The following is a 12,070-nucleotide window of genomic DNA, read 5'->3' as shown; positions in this document are numbered from 1 at the left end:
GAAATTAAAAGTCAATTTGTTTGCAAGAGCAGAAAAAGAAGACCAGCCGCAGAAATTTCAAAAACTAAAGGACAAAGCGCACAGGAGTTCACAGTTTCTGACTTCACGGCAGGGGTGGGGGTGGTTCTCAGCAATCATTTTTCCTGGCCCGGGATCAGCAGTTTTCAACCCAGGCTACCCGCTAGCATCAGCTGGGAAGTTTTAGAAAATATTCACGCAGACACCCCACCTTTCCAGATTCTGATATAATTGGCTTGAGTGCAGCGCAGAGAATGGAAGTTTTTAAAGGTCCCCAGGTGATTCTAATAGGTAGCTAAGTTGAGAACCGCGGTCTGACTAGGAGTCAGCAAACTTTTTCTGGTAAAAAGGGTAAGATAGTAAATAATTGAGGCTTTGCAGGGGCCCTAAGGGCTCCGTTGCAACTATTCAACTCTGCTGTGATAGCACAAAAGCAGTTACAGACAAGAAGCAAAAAGAATGGGCGGGACTTGCGTTCCAATGAAACTTATTTACAAAAACAGGTGCTAGGCTAGATTTGGCCAGCGGCCTGCAGTTAACACAGCCCTGATCGCCAGCCCTGGTCGCCAGGCTGTCTCCGCACCCCTTTCCCCAAACAGCTCTTTCAGATCTTCACCTGTGCCATCCCTATGCCCCTGACTTTTAGCAGGTGACCTCTCAGCCGACTTCACCGGGAAAATCCAGGTCCTTCTGGCTGGAAATCCCTCAAGTGTCTTGTCCATCACCTGCAGACTTGGGACGCCCACATCTCCGTCTGTCCTCATCCCGGTCTCGCGTTGTAGAAGCAGCATCCCTCTGGTCCAGGTGAATCTAAACACTCAATTCCATCATTCTCAACTCCTTTGGGACCCCACTCCATGCACATCCCCGTTTCCTAGGTCTTTAGTTCCTTCCTCTCTGCTGGCTCTTTCCCTTCACCTAATAAATATATTCAAGTGTCTTACCCAAAGAACCCTCCAAGCCTTCCTCAACTCCTGTCTCTCCTGCTAGAAATTCATTTTTAGAAATTTTTTTAACATTTATTCATTTTTGAGAGAAAGACACAGCATGATCGGGGGAGGGGCAGAGAGAGAGGGAGACACAGAACACGAAGCAGGCTCCGGGCTGTGAGCTGTCAGCACGCAGCCCAGTGCGGAACTCGAACTCATGAGTCCTGAGATCATGACCTGAGCTTAACTGACTGAGCCACCCAGGCGCCCCAGAAATTCTTTTTTTTTTTTTTTAAATAAATGTTCATTCATTTTTGAGAGAGTGTGAGTTGGGGGAGCAGAGGGCAGGACAGAGGAGCCGAAGCTGGCTCCACGCTGACAGCAGAGAGCCCGATGTGGGGCTCGAACTCACCAACCGTGAGATCGATCATGACCTAAGCCGAAGTCAGACGCTCAACCGACTGAGCCCCACTGGCGCCCCACTGTTAGATATTCTATACTTACTGCCTGTGCTCTTTCCATTCACTGCTCAACTCACTGACTCTGGTCTGGTCCCTGTGGCCATTACTCCACGGAGAGTGCTCTTGTCAAGATCACTGAAGACCTTCCCTTGATGTGTTCCTAGTTCCTGTGACTTGTTGTCTCTGAAGCACTTGACATTGCTGACTCTTTGGAAAACGCGCTCCCCTCTCAGCTTTTGTAATACCATGATATCTGCCTCAGTGAGTTCCTTTGCTGCTGCTGGCCACTTACATGATGGCAGTCCCTAATATTAGTTGACAAACCCTCTTATCTTTTTGTGCTACACGTTCTCTCCACTATTCTCATGGCATCAACCACTGCCTACACGCGAGAACGCCCACATTTTGATCTCTAGCTCCCATCTTTCTCTGACTCGATGTTCACATTTTCAAACAGCTATAGCAAGCGATACTCAGGTATCTTCTTCCCAGTTCTGCCTTTTCCTTTAGTCTCCATCGTGGTTGACCGCTTCACCGCCAAAGCAATTGCCAAAGGTAAAATTCTCCCTCTCCCCCTGGGGCCCCTGATAACCCACCATGGCGCCAAGTTTAAAAAGTGTCTCTACCCGAAGCTACTTTATACTTCCATCTGTGTGGCAAAGGGCAAGAATACACGTTTGACCACACGCGATGGTCCCGCTTCCCCTCCAAATGCAGTCAGCCGTAAAATCCTGGTGATGCTACCTCTAAAACAGCTATGAAGAATGTGTGCCCTTTTAGCCAGTGCCAGTGCAGATGCTTTAGGGCAGACCTCCGTCATTCCTCACCAAGGTTATTTCCAATAACTTCCTAATAGATTTTCTTCTTTAACTTGCCCCCATCAGTCGCCCCCACCTCCTTTTCTTGCTTGTGCTTCCTCCTTAGGTCACTGTCCAAACCTATCTTCTCTTTGCCAAGCGGCGCTTAACAAAATGGCATAGTGTTTCAGTAGCAGAAGTGGCATAGTTACACGCAAGGGCGGGGGGGTGTGATCCTTTCTCTTCCCGATGAGGCCTATTTCCTATAGCTTTCTGGTCACAACAACATGAGATGCGACAAGAGTCGTTAAGACAGGCTCTGTCGTCACAGAGTCTGGGCACCAAACTTTAAACAATCATGAGACAGAGTGCTCAACACCACTGAGGGTCAACACTGTAAAGGGGCTCCAGACCATGATCCATGAGGAGTAATGAGAACTGGAACACGTACCCCAGAGAAGTTTCAGATTCTTTCCTGGAGCAGATAATAAGCTACTTTTCTCTGCATGAACTCTGGGATTATCAATCAGATGTCTTTCTTCCTTAACGAAAGCAGTTTCTTTTCCTTAATAGGGAATGCTTATTTTAAGATTGCTTTTCCTTAATGGAAAATCCATCCCGAGTGTCTCACATTTTGCTATCAGCTTGCCCATCATGGAAAGGAAGCCCATCTTTATTTTTTTAATTTTTTTTAATGTTTTATTTATTTCTAGGAGAGAGAGAGAGAGAGACAGCGTGAGCAGGGGAGGGTCAGAGAGAGAGGGAGTCACAGACTGAAACAGGCTCCAGGCTCCGAGCTGGCAGTCAGCAGAGAGCCCGACGTGGGGCTCAAACCCACGAACCGCGAGATCATGACCTAAGTGAAAGTCGGACGCTTAACCGACTAAGCCACCCAGGCGCCCCAGGAAGCCCATCTTTAGAAAGGAGCTCATGTTGGCATTTACCGATTTGCTAAAATAACGGTCAACCTGAATGCTAGGCTATGCATTTTGGACATTAGTTCCCGACGTGTAATACTGAACGCCCTAATTTTCTTGAGTGGGGGCGCCCGACATATTACCAAACTTACATGACTTTTCCTCTAGCTTAAATATGATTTCCAAAAGTAAAAAAAGAACAATTACGGTTGCAAGATTAAAAAAAAAAATTCACCCTTCTGGATTCTTGACCAGTAATTATTTCCTAAGAATTATTTTCTATGCCATCTGGTATTTACCTTCTCAAAAGTACGCCTCATATATATTCCATTTCCTTCCCATGCCTGCATGGTAGTTTCAGAAAACAGTCATTTATTTTATTAACGACCTACCTTTGTATCTGGCCCTGTCGAGGTAGTCTGTGGATCTAAACACGGTGAATTAAAATCCTTCTTTATTAAATTCTCTTACCTTAATGTGCAAATCTGAAAAACAAATCCCCTTTCCTATTGTTTATAATAATAGCAGTGTATTAATTACTGATGGGTGTCATGAATATTACAATAAACCCAAATTTATCAGTTGTAAAAATAAGAAAACCCCTGCATTTATGAAACACAACAGTTGAAATGGCCTGACGGGAATGCTGACCGCGACCAGTGTTAGAGGATTATGCTGGTGAATAACATTCTATCGTGATATGAAATGAACTACGCAGTTTGCCAAAGGAATGGGCCCTCTGTGGTCTCAGTCTTCTCTCACCTCTTTCCCAACAGACTTTCCACACACCTGGCTTTGCAGTAAATTCAGGGAATGGCCGAGAGCAAATAGTACTGAAAGGTTAACCACTTGGGCGCATGGAGGAATAGATTTGTCTAATCATGGTAAGAGCCTCCTGCGAGGGTATCTGGTGGGAAGTTTGGCAAGCAATTTTCTCCATTTTAAACATCCCAGCCTTTTCTGAAAACATACGAAATCCAAAGCGAAGATTACAGAGGATCCATGTATTAAGCAGTCTCCTACAACCAGTAACTAGATCTCCTGACACGAGTGAAATCCTAACCGCGGTAACTATACCGCTTCTGCCTCTAACTACATGCTAAACATTTTTAAAAAGCTTCCTGTTCCTAACTGAAGTGTTGCCTACATCGTTTACACGTTTCTTGGGAAGAGAAGGTATTGGTACGTACGGAGAGGCTGAAATGTGCTTGATGGAAACATAGTAGAGATCACAGATGGGGTGCAGCTGAACTGCAGATACGAAAAGAGAGGAACTTCTAGAACTGTCCTGTACATCTTAGAGTTAACTGGAGGAAGAGCTCTCCTTCAGTTCTTCAGGGTAAACATGGCTAAACAGATGTTGAACTGAGTGACAGAAACGACTGCTTTCCGCGGGTGCATAGCAAAGACAGCCACCCAGAGCATTCTATCAACTCAAGTGTCATCATGTGCGAAAATGTTTCGTGGATCTTTGATAGCAGGCCAAAATCGTTAGCTGCTGATAGTTAACTAGCAAGAGATAGCATTTCCACTGGACGTTCATTTGTCCTCTCAAAGGAGCCATTTCCATCAAGAACATTCTTCCTCATCTCCCAGAAACCTGCAACGGTTACACATAGGTAGCATATTTTCATTCACGTCAGGTGGAAGCTAGAATAATCCAGACATGAGCACAGTGAAAGTCTTACCGAGGTGTACAGGTATCCCTCGCTGTTCATTGCCAAATACAGCTTGGTTTGAACTCCTTGAATAGCCACCACTCGAAGACCCACAGGGATGAGGTTAAACAGAGCTAAAATAACAAAGAATGTGAAAACAATGTTATCCTTCAGAATTCCATAGCTTTTTAGGTTTCCAGCAGGTCTGGCCCTCTAAAAGTAACGTGTGCTTGGTAAAAACAGACGTATATATTTACACACAGATAGGGCCTTTTCTACCCTTTTAATATTCCACCCTTGATTTCTGGTGGCCGTCACGTAACTGGAACTATAACTACATATTCTCAAACACCCTGGGGGACAGGGAAGACAATTCTATGGTTTGTACAGTGTCGGAAGTAGGGAATCCGGATGCTTTTGGAGCGACAGGCTTCCAGGAATTGGTCTATATATTAAATAGCTCTATCCTCAACGGACTATTTTAAACCGCTCCCCTAGATGACTGCTAAAATTCACAGACATGGTTATGATCTACCAGTTGGGGAGAGATTCCTAGAATCTTAGAAAAGATACTAGTCCAACTCCCTCGTCTAAATTATCTGTATTATTTCCAATGGAACAACCCAAAAATAAATCCAGGCCTTGAAAAAAAAAAAAAGTCATTTTGTAATCTTATGTTCCCAGAGTAGTATTTCTTAAAGAACCAACATTTTCCAAGATAGGGTTGAGGAGGGCGGAGTGCGTGCCTAGCTTTCAGTCTCTAGGAGCAAAGGTTAAAGGGATACGAAAGATGGACTTGAGAGGTTGGTTTGTTTGTTTAGCAAAATAGTTGTAAGGAGGCGGCCAGCTGGTACCAAAGCGGCCTTCATGTCTCCATTTGAAGGTTTGAGTGCCTGAAACTTACACCCATGCTCTCCTCACACTCACACACCACTCACTGGAGAAAACCGGTGGGCGGCCTCCCCCTACCAGCTGTCTACTCCCTCCTACACTGTGAATAAAAATAAAACAGTACATTTTTAAAACGTAGTGCCTGCCACACACATCTTTTGAAGCTAGCCGGTGCACCTTTCTCTCAAGTCATAGACCAATACTGAGGAGTTTTGCCTTGGTGTGTAAGTTTACTGAGGATGATGTAGCAGTCTGCTATCATTTCTGTGAACACGAGTGTAAAAGAGTCCCCACATGGGTAAGAAGGGCCTTTCTGCGATCTCTTACCTTGATGTGTGTGTGTGTGTGTGCGTGCGTGTGTATGTATGTATATAGGTGGGGTACTATGGATGAGAAACATTAATGAAAAACTAAATATTCCTTGGGGAGCCTACAATGTATATTTCCCTTAAAACCAGGGTGTCAGCAGAGGAGCTAGGACATATTGTACAGTTCAAAGTACAAGTGTTCCTACCACATGCCACTGATGGCACCCCATTCAATGCTCATCATATTAAAAGCTGCGCCCTTCTGTCATGTGAGGTAAAGGAAAGTAATTGCGCAGACTGCAAGCCAGGATCGCGTGCTATATTTCACAATGCAACGCACAGGCAAGAAGTCTGATACCTTTGTGTATGTCATGTATATATCTTTCTCTTGATGATGCCTGGCTCACAGCAGGTGCTCAATGCACATTTGTGGACTGACAGCAGTATGTATGGTGAAAACGTGGTAATAGTGTATTTTTGGAATGTGAGAGGTCACATTCCCATTATGTAGAAGTTCACAGTTTTAAGAATTCTGAGTTCTAAAGAACCAAACACGAACTTCCAAGTGGGTTTGGTATAAAAGCCATATCACTCTGTACTACCAGACAACTGGAATACCAGCCTGTGTCTGAATCCTAGCTTGGTCATCATAAGAAGGGACAGGTAATGATCAATGAAACTCAGAATTCTTTCTAGAACTTCATTTTTTACAACATTTGGAACCTCCTTAGTTCTCTTCATGCAGCTTATAAAAAGTAAAAAAAAAAAAAAAGTAAGAAAGAGAGTGAAAACGATTTGATTTTCACCATGTGCCTCAGCTACTATCTGGTGTGGGTTTCAATGAGCAATAAAATGCTTAAGTTACAAACATCCGATAGCAGTAGGGGGAAGAGAAGCAAAGACCATCGGTAATCCAGGATTATGTAATCAGGATAATGCCCAGGATTATCTATTCTTGAAAAGTGGTATTAACAAAACAGAACATGAATTTTTCGCTATGTACCATAAATTTCTATGAAACCCGATTCAAAATAAGAAATCAGCACTCTAAAACACAAATATTGAAGAAAGCAGAAGCAGACAGCGGCTAGTCTTAGGAATGCAGTCTTGTCTTTTCTTTAGACATTCAAGAGAGATAATACACTGGGTTGGTTGAAAGCCTAAAGGGTCATCAGCCTTTCCAGATAAAAATGCAAAGAAATCATATCAAGGGTAAGCTTGGGCAGAATCACTATTTTCCTACATGCCTGTGTTTCTCTAAATCTGGAGTACTTTCTCATGGACAGAAGACGTTATTTTGATTAGGATGAAAATATTCTAAATGAGAAGAAAACAATTGATTTCATTTGTGTATCTAAAACACATTCATTAAATACCTAAAATCTCCTCCTCCATTTCCATCAAAGTTTTGAATAAGCTTTTCTTTTTTTAAAGTTTCTTTTGAGAGAGTGCTTTTGGGGGAGGGGCAGAGAGACAGAGGGAGAGAAAGATGAATCCGAAGCTGGCTCCTTGCTGACAGCAAGGAAGTGGGGCTCGATCCCATGAAATGCCAAGATCATGACCTGAGCTAAAATCAAGAGTTGGATGCTTAAAGGACTGTGCCACCCAGGTGCCCCTTCTTATTAAAGGCTTTTGTTTCTCGTTTGTTCTCTGTTGGGTCTACAAAAAAAAACCAATGAAATGCCTTCTACCTTGAAGGGACCATTTGCTCAGGGATGTGCACAAGTTGGCACTTAAATGTTTACTGAATAGGACACTAAGGTCATCCTTCTTCCTTAGTTGGGCTACGGTCAATTTCTCAAAGGGAGCAATTAATCAAAGCATATCTTATTGTCATTGGGAAGGCTTGACACATTGAACTGGGAACTCTCCTGGACATTTAAAGGGAAACTTACCTATTCTTTTAAAATAGCCCTCATTGCACCCAAGGCAGTTAATAATAAAACTGCTGCCATAAAATGTCTATCATCTTTTCTTTTTCAAGGGGAAATACATAATTTACAATGGCTGATTTGCTCATGAGGAGATTTTATTGAACTGACATTCACCACTGCAATAAACCTCAGGTCAGCTTAAATGTATAATACCAAACACATGTTTTTAGGAATAGATCTGAGTAAATGTGAACAAATTTGTTTTATCATGCTTTTGTTTACCACATCAGGATTAAAATAGTGTAAAATCAATTTGAACTAAATGTGAAAAAATGATGAAAGGTGCTATAAAAAATAAGAAAAATATAAACACAGCTCCAGGAATACATATTAAGGGAATACTATATACACAAAAGAATTACAGGCGAATAAAAAAACAGTTTTCTTGTTCTAGTCATTTAAAATAATTAATAGGTGCCAAGAAAATGGCTTGGCTTTAGGGGGAAAAAGGAACAACTTCACATGGCTGGACTTCCGTTGCAATGATGGTCATTTTAATCATCATTTCAATCATGAAACATTCTTGTTTCATGATGACTTATGCCCTACAATATCCTCAGTCGGGAAGATCGCCTAGTCCCCTGGCTTCTGGGCACACTTGGTATCTGGAGCAGGGTCAAGCCCACAGATTTGCAATTTCTTCTGAGATACTTTTCATTTGTATGCTCCATGTTGTGGTAATACTTACCGCCACCAGCTGACTTACCTCTCATTACTGCTTTCTGCCTAAACACAGACTCTGGTTACCAGGCTACGCTCTTTCAAGGTCTTACAGTATCATTAGTACACAGAAATGCCATCCATACCAGAGGTAGAAGACAACCAAAGGCAGAAGCTATGAATATGTAGGAATTGAAGAGTAAAACCTAGTACATAATTTACAGCCAGAGTGTAAGTATATCTGTATGTGTACAAATGATGTGAATATATGTAGGTGTGTCTATGTATCTATGTATTTCTTAAAATGGCTACATACCAGATGATCTTGGCACTGTTGGGCACGTTGCTATTTAAAAAACACAACAAACATGCTAATGTCTCCTTTTCAAGCAACACACGTGAACACTAGACCCCAAATCACGTCTTCTCTGATTTTAATCTGGAGAAGTCAGAAATAGATGGGGCAAAAATTGACTGGGTGGGGCTCATGAGTGGTTACTCATAAGCTTCCTTTTTCAATAATGCCCAACAGATCTATTCTGCTGAGGCACTTTGAACACCAGACCAACTCACACCCTCCCAATTCCTTCCCTCAATGCTGATTTCACGTAAAATTTCTGAGAATGTTTTATTACTGCTCATTGGGTACGAATGTTTGTATAGGATCACAGTAAAACTTCGTTATGCCTGATTCTGTCAAATAGAAGAAGAGTCACAAGAGAGCGTCTAGGGTACTCATTGTAGAATTAATATCACAGCAGTAACACAGCATTTTGCAAGAACAGTGAGGGACCATTTAGTATAGATGTTCCTCACCCTGGTACCACCAGGACTTTCTTCAAGGATAATTAAAGGTGACTTGAGGTCACAGCTTGGCCATCAGCCCCGGGGAGCATTCTTAAAAGGTAAGAAGTTCTGTGACACTTAACCTTGGGACCCCTGTCTATGGCTTTGCTGTCTAGGGCCAAACATCTCTCAAAATGCCACCGAGGACTTGTGAGCACTGTGACCGGCTTTCCTTGGCTGTTTTCTGAGTCCATCATGGAGACGTTGCTGGGAAGTTAGCAAGTTCGGAGGGAAATGCAATAGAAATGAGGGAAAACAGAGAATGGATTGTGGGAAGCAGGGGTTTTCAGCCTCGTGGAATATTTAATGGGTCTGCAAAAATCTGTAGAAGGCACGAAAACACCAATCGTTAATGAAGAGGGGGCTATGCTATGTGGGAGGATTTTTTTAAATTATTATTATTTCAAATAAACAGTAATAAAAAGATTATGCAACAGCGTAGCATCACCTTACTTCAATAATTAGAAATAAGATTGGCTTTATTTGTGATGTGCTTCCTTTCTGTTGGGTCCGCCATGATAATCCCAACTTGGCCTTTACTTAAAGCATGGTAGAAGAAAATGAATAAATAAAACGCTCTAGGAAGTCCCTCTCCCCGCCTGCTGAGGAATCTCAATTGTCAAAATCCCAATTAGTTCCAGGGTTATCAGTGTGTGCGGAGGGGTCAGGCGGGAACAGAAGCAGAAGTGCCTAATGATGAATTCTCCTGCCACGAAACCACTCCTCTCTCTTGGGAGGAGACCGATTCTTAAGAGTAGAGATAATGTGCTATTTCAGGATCAGTGTGTGGGTGAGTAAATTTTCTGTGGGGAAAAAAGTAATAAAATCCAAAGGACAGCCATACATCCATCCAGATTACCATGGAGATGACATTTGGATTGTTCTTCAGACGGTGTCAACATTATTTGCTATAGTTCGCCACTTTCGATACTAACATGGTCGACTGGCTTCAGGCTGACCTGCGTACACAGGAGTCCGGGGTGGACGGTATTTCTGCACTCAGGTCAGGATTGAGCAAGGGTTGTGGATTTGAAAAAACAGAAACAAAAACAAAACAACGAAGGAAACACAATGTCAACAACGTGCTGGGATACACGATTTATTTTGCCGTCACTTACTGTAAGTGCTGTCCTCGTCTTTCGTGCCGTCGATGGCGCCATCGGCCTGTAGCTGCAAGTGGTAGCCTTGTCGGCTGTACAGTTTGGTAACTATACCCTTAAGCTGAGGCTCTGCAAAGAGAACGAGGATTTGCATCAATTGGTAAGCTGGGCACGTGCTGCGGGAAAGATTCTGATTTCATTTACAAACGTCGGCGGGCGTCGAGGGTCACACTACAACTTTTAAGGAGTCCTTGGAAAGGAAACGCGCGAGCCAGCTCCCGGGTTTCAGAGCAAATGTCCAAAGTGAAGAAACATTTGCTTTCTACCTCGCAACTCAGTAAAGCCCTAAAGCTTCTGATGGCAGCTGGTTTCTGACAGCGTGTCCCCTGGCTTCCAGAGCGGTACTCTGGCTCATTGAGCATTCAGAACGGGTTGGCAAATGGCAGGTTCTGCCTTTTCACAACGTGCCACTTTTCGCGTGGAAGGAAGGGGAGAAATACGAAGAGAAGCTAGAGTGGTCTGCCAGCCAGGGACCAAAACCACACTAACAGACTTCCCTGAGAACCATCGCTATTTGAATACAGAGTCCCCTCCATTCTGAGAATGTTGAAAACGCATCAATGATCCGGAAAACCAAGCTGTGGTACAAGAAAAGAGGGAGAGGAGGGGGAAAAAAAAAACATTATCATAGTCTATCATGTTAATTATGCTTAGGGAAAAATGGGCACAAAAAGGGCAGGGCTTTTGTTGGTGGGGAGGAAAGAAAACTAGTTTATACTTATTTTCACATTTAATATCGGAAATATGGTTAACTAAAAGATGGGTTTTCCAGGAAAATGATTTTTCAATTTTGAATCACCACAGATTAATAAAGTACCTACTTCACCAACACCAGCCATGTTATCCGAAATTTGCTTTTACTGAATTCAGTCACCTGCACTGAAATGTTATGTATGTGATCATTCGGGCCACGTAACCATGCTTTGCAGCCGCTTACCCCTTTGGAAAACAAACCCAATTCCCAGCCAATGCCTTCAAAACTTCGAGCAAACAGAAAATGGATGTCTGCGTTTCCATCCCACAGTGTGCAGCACCCATACACAGAGAAAGAACCATCCGATGGATAAGTCTGAAATTCTGTATCATCTATCTCGTTAAAAGTAAGAAAAGAGTGTAAAGGCTTCATTTGGTGAAGAATGGCCAAAAACGCTGCAAGCTCGCCTGAAGGGCTACCTTGACGCAACCTGACACTTAGAGCTGTGTCAATTTCCCCGGCGCCAGAATATCGCGCCCCTCTCCTCACGGAACAGGCTCCAAAGGACCTACAATCTGGCTAGGAGTTTAAATCCGCTCGTCAACCCTGCAGTTTAGTAGCAAGTAACCAGGCTCACTAGTCTAACCAGATCACTAAGCTCTCTGCCACAAGGTTCCAGGAATCCACTCCCCCCTTCCCCGGCAAATATTTCAAAGGTGCACCACAGGTCAAGTCTGTGCCGCTGAGCTTGGAAGCGATCAAAGAAACAGAATGCCTAGATCGCGGAAGCCCACGTC

At 43.3% G+C, this 12,070-nt stretch overlaps 1 protein-coding gene across 1 annotated transcript in view; it reads right to left on the bottom strand.

The window, feature by feature from the left end:
* Positions 1 to 12,070, bottom strand: part of FGF13 (fibroblast growth factor 13) — an 85,316-nt gene that overhangs the window by 61,449 nt on the left and 11,797 nt on the right. Inside the window, exons 5-6 of the mRNA XM_077773936.1 lie at positions 10,538 to 10,648; positions 4,811 to 4,914 (exon numbers count right to left, since the gene is read on the bottom strand). Of these exons, the coding sequence (XP_077630062.1) occupies positions 4,811 to 4,914; positions 10,538 to 10,648 (215 nt within the window). The remainder of the gene's footprint in view (positions 1 to 4,810; positions 4,915 to 10,537; positions 10,649 to 12,070) is intronic.

Source organism: Crocuta crocuta, unplaced genomic scaffold (genome assembly GCF_008692635.1).
Source record: "Crocuta crocuta isolate KB4526 unplaced genomic scaffold, BGI_CrCroc_1.0 scaffold241, whole genome shotgun sequence".
Classification (NCBI taxonomy): domain Eukaryota; kingdom Metazoa; phylum Chordata; class Mammalia; order Carnivora; family Hyaenidae; genus Crocuta; species Crocuta crocuta.
The sequence above is the reverse complement of the archived record's forward strand: the minus strand, read 5'-3'. Positions and strand labels throughout refer to the sequence as shown.